The sequence below is a fragment of the Sinocyclocheilus rhinocerous genome, unplaced genomic scaffold (genome assembly GCF_001515625.1).
Source record: "Sinocyclocheilus rhinocerous isolate Xijiao unplaced genomic scaffold, SAMN03320098_v1.1 scaffold4019, whole genome shotgun sequence".
NCBI lineage: Eukaryota > Metazoa > Chordata > Actinopteri > Cypriniformes > Cyprinidae > Sinocyclocheilus > Sinocyclocheilus rhinocerous.
The window spans coordinates 41,127-56,584 of NW_015661870.1; the positions used below are offsets into that span (position 1 = coordinate 41,127).

Below are 15,458 nucleotides of genomic sequence, written 5' to 3' on the forward strand. Positions count from 1 at the left end.
TATATAATTATAATGAATATAATATAATATATTTACATGCATTTACAATTTTTTTTATAAATGTGTATAAAAATGTTTCTGAAGACGAAGGATGCAATAATCAAAAATACAGTAAAATAGTGACATTAAAATAACTTTTTTTTACTTTACACAAATAAATGACATTTTAAAACATTAATGGCAAAACTTAATAATGTTAATAATGTTTTTTGTAGGATTCTTTGGTGAATAATAAAATCTCATTGACTCCAAACTTTTGAACAATATTGTGTATAGTATGTAATTAAACACACACACACACACACACACATATACAGTGGGTACGGAAAGTATTCAGACCCCCTTAAATTTTTCACTCTTTGTTATATTGCAGCCATTTGCTAAAATCATTTAAGTAAATTTTTTTTCCTCATTAATGTACACACAGCACCCCACCCAGACAGAAAAACACAGAATTGTTGACATCTTTGCAGATTTATTAAAAAAGAAAAACTGAAAAATGCTCAGTATTTAGTAGAAGCACCCATTTGATCTAATACAGCCATGAGTCTTTTTGGGAAAGATGCAACAAGTTATTCACACCTGGATTTGGGGATCCTCTGCCATTCCAAATGTCAACAATTCTGTGTTTTTCTGTCAATATGGGGTGCTGTGTGTACATTAATGAGGAAAAAAAATTAACTTACATGATTTTAGCAAATGGCTGCAATATAACAAAGAGTGAAAAATTTAAGGGGGTCTGAATACTTTCCGTACCCACTGTATATATATATATATATATTGAATACGAAACTTGATCAAAATAAATCTAAATATTTTTACCTTTTATATTTAAAAAAAAACACTCCACTGCTCCATGTCCACTTTAAAAAAGTCAAAAAGTTGCTTAAATAAGCTTATTAAAATTCAACACTTTCAGGGTTCTCCATTTCTTTTCCAGCTGTATCTATCACTGATCATTTCTTCAGTGGGAATCAATCGTCTTGGATGTCATTTCCTCCCATCAACATAAGGCACAGAACTCATCTGCAACTGCAGTTTCAAACTCTTTCACCGGAGGGCATCCTGTTCTACACCGCACGCTACTTGAGCAGTGGCGCCGGTAAGACAGCATCTTGAATTCTGTTACATTTTGCTAAATTAAACCATTTAAGTGTATGCTCAATACATATTCATATTTAAGATATGTTCAATAACAAAATGTGAATAAAAACAATAAAGATTACAATATAGTTTGTAATATTGTGAACAAAATTCTGTTCATTTTCGTTTATTCTCGTCCCACCAAAGGTGATTTCCTCAGCTTATCCCTATCAGCTGGATTTGTGCTGCTCCGCTATAATCTGGGAAATTAAACTATTGTATTACAGTCTCCGAAAAGTGTAGATGTGACCGGCATGAGGTGGCACACAGTGAAGGCTGGTAGAAAAGGCAACCGTGGCTTCCTGATTCTAGACGATGAAGCCGTGACCAGGAACTCTTCGGAGGGCTCGACCACTCTGGATGTCACCACAGATATTTTCATTGGTGGTGTGTCTTCCCTGAACACAGTGTCCCTGGATGACACAGAGAAGGACCTGGTGGGATTCACCGGAGGCATTCGAGAGGTCATAGTCAACGGGCAGGACCTTGAGCTTACAGAGACAGGCGCACTGGACGGAGCCAATGTTGGCGACTGGAACGGGACAGCGTGTGGATATAAGGTTTGCTTGAACGGTGGCTACTGCCATCCAGCAGGTCTTTCTTCATTCAGGTGTATTTGCCCCTCGTTGTGAACCGGTTCACGGTGCCAGCAGTCAGTTCACCGTGTCAAAAATCTTTGTCAATATGATTCTGTCTGTGTCCATAACACAACGTCTGCTTCATATTCATGTATGTGTTCTTTAGGATGCATTGGGATTTATTGTGACCAAGAAGTTACGATGAGGACTTTAAAGTTTACTGGAAACTCTTATTTGAAATACAAGGATCCGAAGTACAACTCTAGGAATCTGATGTACACCGAGGTGTCACTGAATTTTTCTACTTCAGCTTGGGACGGTTTGATCCTTTGGATGGGGAAAGCAGAGAGTGAAGACGATGACCATCTAGCGGTTGGTCTGCAGGACGGTTATCTGAAGGTTTCAGTCAATCTTGGTGAGAGAACCGCTCTTCCTCTTGTGCATCAAAACACTTTCTGCTGTAATCACTGGAATTACCCGTCTGTTACTCACAACCGGACTCTCATCCAGGTCTATGTGAATGAGGAAAGAGTCATTTTTGAAGATACTGACCCCTTTGAACGGTATGTACCGGTAAATTATGGAGGGGTGATTTATTTAGGGGGTTTTGAATTGAAAAGAGATGTGGCATCAGTTACATCTGGTGTATTTACTAAAGGGTTTGATGGGAGTATTAAACATGTTTTCTTGTATCAGGACATCAGAGAGCTGGAGTTTCTACAAACCAGTGAAGGTTTTGACTGTGCTTATTGTTGATATCTTGATATTTGATTTTAGGTATTCACGTCTAGATTTTTTTCACAAATACATGCTCAATGCCCGTTTTTAAGAGGTGAAATCTGTTGTTTATCACTGGCATGGTAAAATGATCCTGCATTAAAGATGCTTATGAAAGGTACAAAAAACACTGCAAAAAATAATCTCAAAATGACCACACAAATGTGTTGTTTGAAGAAACGAAATGAAGAGATGAACACGATCGCAGGACTGTTATATATTTGTGCCTCTTACTGAATTACCAGTTGATATTTGTCCAGATTTGTTATTCTTGTTTATGCCACAGAAAAAACTGTTGACAATTTTCTACTCTGCACTAACACAACACAACAAAAAAATTTATTTTAAATAAAATAATGTGGTGACCTTTCTGAATTTATATATTAACTACTTGTGAAGGATTTTATTCTCAATGTCAAAACAAATAAGGTATGAAATAGCGCTTTAAAACTTTTTTTTCAGCAAAGGGTCAGAATGTCTAATGTTTTGATTTGTGAAATATTAGCAAAATTTGGGATGTCTAAATAGTTTTAAACCATATTCTATGTACGTGGTGTTAAAAAAACCCCACTTGTATTAAAAAAATTGTGGCTTATAGTTGATACACTTCCATTTCCTATAATGATCAAATATAAAATAATAATAATAATATACTACCCCAAAAGTAATCTTATTTAATTGCCTTTTCATTGCTGTAAAATAAACACTACCTTTTTCTGTGATCTCAGGTGTTTTATTTATTACAATGCATGACAATAAAAAATGAGTCTCTTTAAGAAACAAAGACTTTAATTTCAGTCGCTTTACTAACAATAAAAACATTTTATTATGAACTGTACATGTGCTGAATATGCACATTTCTGTTGTGTGACAAGCCAAAATGAACAAAGAAATATTTGTCACCTGAAACATAGAAAATACTTAAGAAGCCAATTTTAGAAAAATTAAAACGGAAAAATAAGTGAGGCAAAAGAAGCTGTTCTCATCAACCATGAGACTTTTTGTCTCGTAGCACTTTGCGTACAACAGTAGTTTCATTTTTTTGATTACAACCAGCTGCTTGTGAAGACAATGTTAGTGGGTAGTTGTAAAGCCAGGTAGGGAAAATGTACATTTTAAAACAAAACAAATATCCTTTAGATTGCAAAAAAAACACCAACTAAAAATCTCGTACTAGCTGCTTTTCCATATAAAAAATCATTTTGCAACTTTATAAATAGTTTTCTTCTACTGTTTGACAGATTTAAGGAAAGTGGAGCGGTTTCATGCCAAGATCACGAACGCCTGTGTCTCGAGTCTCTCTTGTGTTTCTCATAATCAGAATCCTGTTTGTGTTTGTCTCTGTCCCGGTAATGACTGCTGCTGTGGTGCCGCTCTCTCCGTTTTTCATACTTGTCCTCTTTCGAGTGGTGCTCTTTATGACTGTGACTTCTGTCCCTGTGTTTTTCGCGGTCCCTGTCGTAGTGCCTGCTTTTGTGATGGTGTCTGTCATAGTGGTCTCTATCTCTGTTGTCCTTCCTGTACGTCTCATCGGACCTTCTGGACGGCTTGTCGCCCAAGTCACCGTAGGACTTCTCCGAACCCTTCTCGTCTTTGCTGAGGGGCGAAGAGGTCGGCAAGCTGGACTCATATGTCAGAGGAGGCGCAGGGAGCGTTTGGGGAGGGACGGTTTGAGGCCAAGGTGGAGCAAGCATGTGAGGATCGCTTTGAGGGAACATCTGTGGAGGAGGTGGACCAGGAGGAAACGGGAAAGGCGGAGGAACCTGTGATTGAAGGGGTAAGAAAGGGGCAGGATTGGCTGGAGGAGGATAATATTGGGGATCAGGTGGACCAGCATAATACGAATGAAAAATGGCGGCTGGATTATATACTTTAGGGTTAAAAGAAGAGGTCCTGGACTGCTTGGGACCTTCGTTTTTCCCAGTGGAGGAGATTGTGGTGATGGCTTGGATGTCCTCTATGGCTTTGCACTCTTGAGGGGGTTGCACCGATGGTTGCTGAGTAACTTTCTTTTCTGAATTACTTTCTAGTTGTTGAGGTTTTAACTCGGTAGGTTCAGCTGATGAAGATGGTGTCTTTAAAATACCAGATGTCTTCAAAGACTTGGTGGGACTTGATACGGTTTCGTTTTTGGGGACAGAGCTAGAGCCATCATTGACAGAGTCTTTCAATGCATCCGATGATGTGGTTTCGCTTGTTGCTTGACTAGCTGGTGCAGCTGTGCTGCCGGACACGGACTCATCTTTGGGTTTAGCGGTCGTGAGAGAAGACAGGAAACTCTCTGTTGAAACATCTGCAGGTTTGTCACTCAGAGAAAGAATGACTCCACTCTCTTTCTTTTCTGAGTTGGTCTCCAAACTCGAGTTGAATGGCGCCTGCTCTGTTTTAACAGCTTTGGGGTCTTTTTTCTTGATAATGAAGCGATCAAGTCGAGGAGCTGTGGCTGTAGGTTTAGGATGGATTTCTGCATGGTTTCCACTATCAACAGTTGGACTCTTGGTTACTGTTGTTGTAGAATCACTCTTCACAGTGTCGCTCGAAGACGATGCCCCATTTCCAGGCAACTTCAGCACCCCAGGAAGAAAGCGCAAAGAAACATTCTCTTCGGTCTCAGTATCCAATATAGGTTCTTCAACGACGGACTTGATTAAGTCTGCTGTGTCTTTTTTCCGTGTGCTTGCGTCTTGAGCCGCAGGAGCTTTCTGTGGGTAATCGACATGAGGTTTGCTTTCTGCCAAGAAACTTGGAGCTTCCCTGACATCGCTTGGCAGGATTACCCCAAAGTCTCTTTTCGGTCTCTGGCGGATGACCAATCCGAGAAGAAGATTGGGACGATTGGTCTCCAGCCCTACAATGTGGAGTGCCACAATTAATATCAAGATTTTTGCAAAAATCATGCGGATCCTACAAATGAACCTGTAAAGAAAGTCTTACCAGGACCATCAAACGGTACAATCTGATGGGGAATTTTTTCTGTGGAGCCGAGAGGAATGAGATACATGTCTTTAACTTGTTTGCGGTTGTTGGCGACAACACCGTATCTTCTTCGGCTGCTAAAATAGGCGTATAACAAAGTATACGAGATCTCATCTTCCTCGGTGTCAGGGGAGAAACGAATAACACATATTTCCTAGGGGAAAAAATGTAAAGTCACAAACAGCACATACAAATGGTCACACACAGAATGTGACAAATCTAAGAATAAATCATTCTCACCTTTGTCCCGGAAGCACGGATTTTCTCGACATAATCCCAGACTATTTGAGGAGAGATTCGTCCACCTACTTGGATGTTGTCTGGCAAATCCTGCAGACACAATTCAAAATGTTTCTAATACGTCAGGTCATATGTGTAAATGACACATTTAGGATGTTTCAAAATGTCTGACTGCCAATTTACCTGTGTAAGTTGGTCCAGTATTCCAGAGACAGGATAAGCTTTTGTTAGAAACCTCGCCACAGCTGGCATATCAACAAAGCCGCTCCACAGACTTTCCAAATTGCTGAGGAATGTCGCTGTGTCTTCTTTGCTACTCAGACTATCTGACCTATTAAAGCAACAATTTCATAATGTCATTTAGTCTCGTTTACGAAACATGAGATTGCTTAAAAATCATGCTTAATCAGGAATCTTACCTGGATTCGGGCAAAAAATTGAGGAGACCTTCCTCCATGGCTCTTAAAGACAGATCGTCTATCAGTGCTGATGTAGGTGTAGGTGTGGAGTGCTGAGATTCATCTGTCGTACTAGACTGTCTTCTCACAACTGTTGTAGCCACTTTTACCACCTTTGTAGCAGCTTCCTCTGTAGGTGGAGCCATGCGACCTTCAGAGAAACATCAAAAAATCAAAGCAAGTTAATTGTACCATAAACACATTCTTTAACTCTGAAAACTTTACTAATAACTACTTTTGCAACTTTGACACAAGTTTCTTTTTAACATGCAAAGTGGAAGATTCTTAATGGACTTAATTTATCAGACTTTAATTATAAGCAAAAAAGCTTTGCTAACGTAAGTAGACCCAGGATACTTTTTAGTTTAGTATGATATAACCCATTTAATTCTTCACCCAAAAAATAAATAAAAATAACCTTTTCAGAACTTTATTTGAACTCATAAAAATGTTTTACCTGTGCAGATTTTGCAGTTGAGGTCAAATAGATGAGACTTGTGCAAGTTGGTGGTATCTACAGATTTCTTGGGACTGTCAGCTTTAGTCTCAGGGGGTTTTTCTTCAGGCACTTCCGCAGCTTTCGGCACAGGCTCTGGCTGAAAACACAGAAGGAAAATTTAGTAAGCAATTTTCTTTTTCCTTGTTGGAAAATATAACAAAGCTGCACAGAATGGAGCATAATGTCTCCCAAATCTCACCTCAACCTCTATGGCCTCTGGTGCCTTGGCAGGCTCCTGATTCTCAATTTCAATTTCCCCTTTATGGGTGATTTTAGTGATAGGACGTCTCTCTGCCTCTCTCTGTTCTTTCTCAATCATTTCAATCGTCTGCCAGCAAAGACATCAATAGGGTTAACAGTCAAAATTCTGAATTCAAAATCAAAATCTGAATGACTATGAAATGACTTTTCTGATGGACAAATTAATGTCATTTCCTGCTGCGTATTTTACTTTACTAATGAAGTGAAACACTTTGCAAATGGCATTACGTTGTTTATTGTGAGATTTTAGAAATGCAACACAGCTATGTTTTACTAACATGTCGATTCTCTCTTTGTCTCCAAGCAGCCAGTTCCTTAGAGGCCAGCTCTTCTGCAGTCATACGCACCAAATCTGCAGGGGAAACTTCCCCCTTGAGCACTCGCTTGAATAACACCTGCAAAAGAACATTTATTTTCATTAACACTGCATTAGATTTTTAGAAGTGAAATGAAAATAGGTAAACAGTGAAAATATACCGCACAGAGACATGAAATATTATGTCAAATATGAAATCGTATTTTACAATATTGTTGCAAGGTTGTTATATCATATGCTACTGAAAAACAATCATATTACCAAAAAAAATAATGTCAAATTACTTACATTATTTTTGGAATCTCTCAGATTGAAAGTCAAACTTCTGTATTTATTTTTGTATTTGCTGTCAACACCCTGAAAAAGAGCAAAAAGCTCTTTCTCCGTTCTTCTGGCCAACTCGGCAGGCTTGTCCAATGAAATCTTCATATCGGCCTCCTTCAGTCTGTAAGATAAGAGGATAAACATTGAAGGGAATATGAACAACTTAACATTACACACTTAATTTAAACAAGAGGTAGCTTTGTTTCATCAACTAAGGAAAAAATATTGACTAACTTTACTGGTAATCTAGCAAAAATCACATTCACACACACCGTTTCAAAAGAATCTCCTCCAGCGAGTCCCGAACACTTCGCCTGATTTGTCCAGTGGACGGTTTTTTTGAGGTCACAGGTGATATTTTCACTTTCTTCGTCTCATGTTTCACACTTGGTCCTGCAAAGATTTTAACTCAAAATTATTCATGTATATCATTTTCTATTAATTTAAAATTAATAGACAAAATGAACAATTTTATTAAGCGAACATTTTATTAATAAACTGACAATTTAAATTAAAAAATATATAAATAAAAAAAACAGTAGTTTACAAAAATGTTATGTTTAAATAGTCTATAAAGTAACTGATGGAAATATTTATACCCTTTGATGCTGAATCTTCTGACAGTCGTCGTTCTCCAACATCCTATGTTAAAAAAAAAAAATTTTTTTTAAAAGAATAAATACTAAAATATAGCAGTGAAAACTGCAATCTGAGCCAACCAAATTCAAGTGGCCATATCATTGGTAGTTGGAGTGTGTAACACCTATCCATGTGAACACAGCAACACACCTGTGAGGAACACTGTGCAAACTAACTCTAACTAACCCCTTTACACCCATGTGTTAATAATATAGAAAAGCAGATATGTACAAACCCTTTTAAAGAAAGCTGGTGGCTAGCACTCAAAAACTAAATCAGAAAGGGCAGAATAAAATATATATGTAAATCTGCCATAAGCAATCATCAAATACTTTAATGCTTCAAAGAAAAACAACTTTTGTTTTTGCACTAGGTTGATATTGGACAAATCAGATCCCATATTCTTTCCAATTAAAAGGGTCATATTGTACATTTCTATTATTTTTCCCCTTGAAGTCCAATTGTAATATTTTAACCCTTTGATTAATCTGATTTGAGGCAATGACACGCTAATATTAATTTGGCAGCCTCTGGTCTTCACAACAATTTCAGGCACAAAGATTTCACACGATTAGAGTGAAAGTTATTGCTTAACGTCTTTACTTTCATGTATGTCAGTTACATAACACTATACAAGTAAAATAATTAAAACAACTTAATAAATACCTTCTTTAACTCTTGATTTTTATGTTGACAAATGTATGTATTTTTATCGACTATGCATGTAATCACATTATTTTGCAGTCTACTACAGGATGACTTGTTTGCTTACTTTTCGGAAGGGTCGTATTCCACCTGCGGTGACCGACTGCTGGGGTCTCGGTTTTTGCTTAGCAGACAACTTATCATCTGACTGCTCTGTGGCTTGAGCACCGGTTTTCCCATCCTCTTCCGCAGAGCACTTCAAGCACACATACTCCTGGTCCTCCTTTTCCATCTGCTGAACTTTAGCCAGATCCAGACCCACACAATCCCCATGAAACCAGTCATCACAGCGGCCGCAGCCCACCATGAACCTAATCAAACAACAGACAACAGCACAGGTCTGTCTTCAGCCCATCGCTTTGAGCAAATACATACAGATCTAACATGAGGCTTTTCTTACTACCAATTTATTAGGGTTTCTGCAGGTTTTATGAAGGTAAATGTAAATGTCTTTTTAAGACCAAGTAAAGAACATTTAAGCAATAAATTGAAGGTACCAATACGTCAATTTGGTTTTTAACTCCTTCCCCGCCATTGACGAGTTATCTCGTCTTTTAGAAGACAACGCTTCCCCGCCAAAGACAAGTTTTTGAATGCTTTAAGCTAAAATAAAACGGATTTTTTTTTTGTTTAAAAGTAGAGGCTCTGATCTTTATTTTGGTGCATTGCATATTCAAATATTCATACAGCAAAATATTCTGGAGGCCATCAAATTTGAGTGAAAATCATCAAAATCGCTGGCGGTGGCTGGCAACTTTTTTCAAAAATGCTGGCGGGGAAAGAGTTAAATGTAAATGTCTAGGCACCACACAGAGTTGTATTAGCAACACTTCAAAGTTACAACGGATCTCAAAAAATACATCTTCCAACAGATCTCCATTACTTTTTCATTTGACAACAAAATGTTAAAAAAATAGGTTTGAATAGTTCTGCTCTTAACCGCTAGAATATGAATAACTTTTTTTAAAAGTGTCATCTTCAGCAGTATTTTTGTCTTATTTTCCACTGAAAATGTCTAAAGATTCTTAAATCAAGACACATGTACTTAAGAAAATTAGTCATGATTTATGAGAGACTGGTCAACACAAAGTAAGTTTCTAATTAAAACAAAAGCAAATGCCAATGGATGCAAAATCAAAATAATTCAAAGGAAAAAAATACCCCTTTGGCAAGAGGTTTGTTCTTATTACAGGCATAAACTAAATTTTGTTCAATTTCACAGAAAACGACTTCATATGTTCAGTTTGCATCTCAAGTAAATGCATCTTGATTTAAGGATGTTTAGATTTCTGCATTGGAAAACCAAAACATACAACATATATGCCTTGACTTTCTGCTCTGATTTAACAGACCTTAAGAGCTTCATAAACCCTGTTTATAATTGAAATTTTGAACAGGCATGCATTGATATTAAAATTCTAGCTAATAACCCATAATCTAATTTTTCTGGTATTTAAGTACATATTGTCTAAATACAATAAAACACAGATTATTAATTTTAATGGCTACAAATTAAATTAGGTACCACAACTTTATATAATATAGAGTATGAACAATGGGTATTCATTTTGAGATTTACTAAAGATTGCATTTAACAGGATTATTAAATTATTAGTGTTTATAAAGATTAAGGCCCAGATTTACTAACAGCTTGCACCAGCACAAACCCTCTTTTGGCATTAAATACTAGAGATGTGCATTTCAGATTTACTAAAGATGTGCAGTGAAAAAGTCATTTTTGCAGCTGACCTTACTGCATATGCATTTGTAGGTAGGGCTGGGTATCGTTCAAAAATTTTCGATATCGATACCGATACCTTGACTTCGATACCGGTTCCTGAACGATACTTTTTTCGATACCAATTTTATGAAATCTATTTGAACAAGATTACATTATCTAAAAAAAAAACTTTGGTTTTATTTTTCAGCTTGTTGATGTTTATACAGACTCAAAGCCACTGCACAAAGGAACAAAATGTAACAAACAAAAAATCAGTGCAAATAGTTTTAATAAAGCTCAAATAGTCTTCAGTTTACACATCTGTTAGCTACATTTACACTAGTGCGTGTGACAGAATCACCTAGCTCAGACAGAATCGTCATTTCTATTAATTTTCTACTGATTTACTGATAAGCATTAGCAGTTTCTAGCGCTGTCTGCCTGTGCTCTCTCTTCCATGATCGCTGCTCTGACTCAGAGGTTATAATATATTTAATTTCCTCAACATTACATGGCCAAAACACACACGGCAATCGGAAGTTATTACAAAAACTTGATGGTGGTTTAAAGTGAGTTTTGAGTAAAAGCGGAATATAAATCTTATTTATTGTCTTATGCAGGGGTTAAATTGGGATTTGTTATGTGTGTGGTGGGGCTTTATGGTATCGAGCTTATATATATGTATATATGTATGTATGTATATATATATATGTGTGTGTGTGTGTGTGTGTCTTAGGTATTGAAATTTGGTACCGAACGACGAGACGTTTTTCGATACTCGATGGTATCGAGGCAATTCGGTCGGTGCCTAAAAAGTATCAAACTCGATACCCAGCCCTATTTGTAGGAGTTTCCCTTTCAGGCGCAAAATGTATGGGAGGAGACTATTTAAATGAATCACGCAACATGATTTACCAAGTTTTGCGGTAGTCAATTTACTGGTATTTGCGCCATTATTTACTGCCCAAAAAAGTATGTCTAAACCCATATTGCACTTGACATGGCTGCGATTGCTGCTGCCAGGAGGAGGCACTGCAGAGAACATAGAGCGTGTGGTAGAAGGGAGAGATCGTTTTCTACGTAACTAATTTACTCATTTATTTGCAATACCAGAGGAATCCATTATCCAAACATATCGTTTGCCAAGCCATGTTATTTCTAATTTGGTAGAATGCATTGTGTTTGATAATGGCAAATGTGATCTAGATCTTAATTAGCATGCTCAATTAAACATCTTTAAAATTATACAGAAATAAATGTATTGACCTATGACCATTTGAATGAATATAGAGATAAAAGTTGACATACCGGTTGTTGTGAGGTTTCTTGCATAATCCACAGTGCTTGCTGGGATCCCACACAGTCTCGCTTTCAGGAGGAGGCTCGCCCTCGGCTTCCTTCTTCACCACAGGGGCATTATCAGGGATAAACAGCTGCGGCTCCTCTATCGAGATACTCCTGGAGTTTCTACTCTTGTTTCTTTGCTGAATCTTCTCCGGCTTCTTGATCTTGACCTTCTCCTGCTCCTCTTCTCCTTGGCTGTTTGTCACAGGTGGGTTTGTTTTGTTTACAGGAGTGGGAGGATTTTGTGGCTTTTTCGAAGGGTGAGGGGATTGGACTGACTTGACACCTGGACCAGAATCAGATGACAGTTTTCTGCTGACAGTCGGGGACACCGGGACAGGTGGGTTTACGGTTTGGTTCGCAGGATGTCCATCTTGAATCTTTTGTATTTTTGAGGGTGATTTAGGAGTGACTGGCCCACCTGGGCGTTTCAAGCCAACCTTAACGGGCTTTCCTTTGAGACTTTCTGGGCGGCCTGTATGTATCTTTTTGTCTCTGGGATGTCTAGATACTTTCTGCAAGAGCCCTGGCCTGGTGAGATAAGATGGTTTATTTTTGGCAGCAGACAGAGCCTGTTTGTGTTTCAGAAGCTTTTTGACTGCAGGTTGAACTGCCGTGCCGTTCTTGTTCCCTGTTTTTTGTGCGCTTAGCTTTCGGGTCTTGATTTGGTCATTCTTTTTGGCATCTGCTGGTGTGGCGTTTTCCACGCTGGGCTTGAGCGACATGGTGCTGCTGTTAGTGTCTTGTACTTCATTAGGGTTCACATACGGCCCAAAATCCATAGGCATGTCATCACTAGTTGACTGGCCAACGCTCACTTCCCCGACAACCTCTTGTGCAGAATTAACAACTTCTTGTGTGCCATCATCTTGATTTTGTCCCAAATCGAGCGCAAGGCCGTCAGCAGCGACACCGTCATCCTGGAAGCCCAGAGACTGAAGAGCGCTTGTGCTAAATGATCCAAACGCATGCGACGGGCCAGGAAGCAGTTCGATTTTATAGCCCCCGACAGTAACAGTTAATCGACGTAACACAACTACTGGATTCATAGAGGAGTCGACCTCGTGGACTCCAAAACGACGGCTGAGCAGGGCTTCTGTTTTTGCATCAAGGCTTTTATCTCCACCAGGGTTTGTGCTACATGTTGACTCTTGCTTGTTACTCTCGGCTGCTTTTTGCACAGGACCTGGGTGCCTGCCTTTAACTCGACCGCGGCTTGCTGAGAGAGAAAAATGGTTTCAATACTCTCAAAGTGGCAAAACAGAACAGATGAGCAGTCAAACCCAGCAAATGGGCTAAAATATTGGTTTAATAAGTCTGTAAACCAAATAATCCTTACGCTTTATTAATATCTCAATACAGACATTTAAACCATATCAAAGGAGCCCAAAAGGAGGGTGAACTGGGAAAAACTGTCATATATTTTTTATTAAAATATATTTTATAGTCTCTGCACTGGCTACCTATTAAGTTCCGTATCAGTTACAAAATATTATTACTTACCTACAAGGCCCTTAATGGTTTAGCTCCTGCGTACCTGACTATTCTTCTATCACGATTTTGCTATACGTTTGATTGCATCATATAATAATTGCTGTTAATAGTGTTCATCGTCTGTTTGATTACGTCTTTAATAGATTTTTCCGTACATTTCTGTCATATGTACATTAACTGACAGTCACCACTGATAAGCTACTACTAAATATATTGTAGAAACGTAATTTTCTGTAAAGTTGCTTTGCAACAATTTGTATTGTGAAAAGCGCTATACAAATAAACTTGAATTGAATTAAAAATATATGTATATTTTTTTTGTCCAAACAGATCAAATCACTCGCAGCGTCTTATACACTGAGAAAGCTACCTGTCACAAAAACATGAAGACCCTTTGTGATTTCGTTCAGCATTTTGGTGGCTCAGTGCAATATTTATTCTACATGTATCACTGTTAGGAATGTTCATTTTAACCGGTTAACCGACCGTAAGAATTTTTGACCGATTAATACAATCAATTAAATGGTTTAAACAGTCATTTATTAATTTTTTTTCAGTAATTTATCAAAATATTTAAAAAGGTTTGCTGCATGGTTAAAATACGCTACGCGTATATATAAAAAAAATTGTTTTTTTTAGAAGAAAAAAAAAAACCGCAAGTCAAGTATAAGTCACATTTTATTATATAGGCCTAATGCCTATATAATGAACAGGCTGCATTGTCAAGGTAGCAATGCTTAACTGTGTGTGCGCATGCGGTGCCGGCGCAATCATTTGAATTTTTTCCTTCTAACAGTGGAAGCAACTACTCCTTTTAGTCATAAAGATAATTAGAATTGTAAAAGGTTTGTTTTTATTTGTGTACATTCACAAAACAAACTTTTGTAAAATAAGCCTAAAGAAAAATAGGATGCCGCTTTCTGCCGTCTGGTTTCCTTTCGCACAGCACAAAAATTTACCGAAAGTCCGCATACTAGGCTACTTAATAATTAATATTAATAATAATTTATGAATTCAGCAGATGCTTTTATCCAAAGCGACTTACAGTGCATTCAGGCTACACATTTTTTACCAGTATGTGTGTTCCCTGGGAATCAAACCCACGACCTTTTACGCTGCTAACGCAATGCTCTACCACTGAGCCACAGGAACATTACTTAAGTAAATATATATATAGCCTAGCTTTATGATGTTTTTCTCCGCTCGCAGGTGCGTGATGTGATATGACCATGTGAATTTTTTACGGTTCACAGACACGTATCCTTTCTAATTTAATTCAATTCTAATTTTAAATAATCTTGTCGGTTAACGGTTAATAATCGGTTAACGAGCATCAGTTGTCGGTCAGGAAAAATAACCGAAATGAACATCCCTAATCACTGTCTAGAGAAAAAACATTAAACATCTTGAATAAACGTCTTAATATTTTTAAAGTGCCCTTATTATGCCATTTCATGCAGTGTGTAATGTAGCTGTATTGTGAATGTAAACGATCTGCAAAGTTGTAAAGCTGAAAGTGCACGATAAATAAAGTTATTGTCTCCCAAAATAAAGAATCGACTCTGAACAGCTGAAACGAGTTGTTAGTAACACATTTGCATAATGCGTGCCTATGTTCTACATTGGCCGGCCGCGAACAACTTGACCCCGCCCACAAACATGTCATTCTACTGACGACTGCTTCTCTAATCTCGGGGAGTTCAACGCGGGATTCACAAAACACTTGCTGTTGAAAGATGGATCACTATCCTGTTAATTTGGACTAGCTGCTCCACTGAATCACAACCTGTAAGTATGATAAATAATAGAAGTTTATATTTTCTATAGAGCGTTCAAAATACAGAACTACTGAAATAGGCGTATCGTTTCCGAAACGCGCTGTACGCCGTAGACCAATCACAACAGACTGGGCCATCTGACCAATCAGAGCACAGCAGGCTCACAGAAAGGAGGGGTTTAGAGAGACTGAATCTTTGAACTGCTT

The 15,458-nt window shown here is 37.9% G+C and overlaps 2 protein-coding genes across 4 annotated transcripts in view; one reads left to right on the forward strand and one right to left on the reverse strand.

Moving 5' to 3' along the window:
* Nucleotides 1-2,929, forward strand: part of LOC107726592 (protein eyes shut homolog) — a 3,661-nt gene extending 732 nt beyond the window's left edge. Inside the window, exons 3-6 of one of the 2 annotated variants that reach the window (XR_001638282.1) lie at nucleotides 941-1,102; nucleotides 1,291-1,703; nucleotides 1,888-2,136; nucleotides 2,232-2,929. Coding sequence is in view for 1 of the 2 variants with exons in the window: in XM_016536234.1 (XP_016391720.1) it covers nucleotides 1,398-1,703; nucleotides 1,888-1,926 (345 nt within the window). In the remaining variant the exon portion in view is untranslated. Of the gene's footprint in view, nucleotides 1-940; nucleotides 1,103-1,290; nucleotides 1,704-1,887 lie in introns of both variants that reach the window. The other variant, XM_016536234.1, reaches the window with a different exon arrangement.
* Nucleotides 2,930-3,220: 291 nt separating this feature from the next.
* The window catches only part of LOC107726593 (PHD finger protein 3-like), a 13,454-nt gene continuing 1,216 nt past the window's right edge, over nucleotides 3,221-15,458 (reverse strand). The window contains exons 3-15 of one of the 2 annotated variants that reach the window (XM_016536237.1): nucleotides 11,945-13,199; nucleotides 8,984-9,227; nucleotides 8,172-8,214; nucleotides 7,845-7,965; nucleotides 7,537-7,693; nucleotides 7,211-7,327; nucleotides 6,871-6,999; nucleotides 6,630-6,768; nucleotides 6,134-6,323; nucleotides 5,898-6,045; nucleotides 5,715-5,804; nucleotides 5,433-5,628; nucleotides 3,221-5,346 (exon numbers count right to left, since the gene is read on the reverse strand). In XM_016536237.1, coding sequence (XP_016391723.1) covers nucleotides 3,773-5,346; nucleotides 5,433-5,628; nucleotides 5,715-5,804; nucleotides 5,898-6,045; nucleotides 6,134-6,323; nucleotides 6,630-6,768; nucleotides 6,871-6,999; nucleotides 7,211-7,327; nucleotides 7,537-7,693; nucleotides 7,845-7,965; nucleotides 8,172-8,214; nucleotides 8,984-9,227; nucleotides 11,945-13,199 — 4,403 coding nt within the window. In that variant the 3' untranslated portion in view covers nucleotides 3,221-3,772. The remainder of the gene's footprint in view (nucleotides 5,347-5,432; nucleotides 5,629-5,714; nucleotides 5,805-5,897; nucleotides 6,046-6,133; nucleotides 6,324-6,629; nucleotides 6,769-6,870; nucleotides 7,000-7,210; nucleotides 7,328-7,536; nucleotides 7,694-7,844; nucleotides 7,966-8,171; nucleotides 8,215-8,983; nucleotides 9,228-11,944; nucleotides 13,200-15,458) is intronic. The other variant, XM_016536236.1, reaches the window with a different exon arrangement.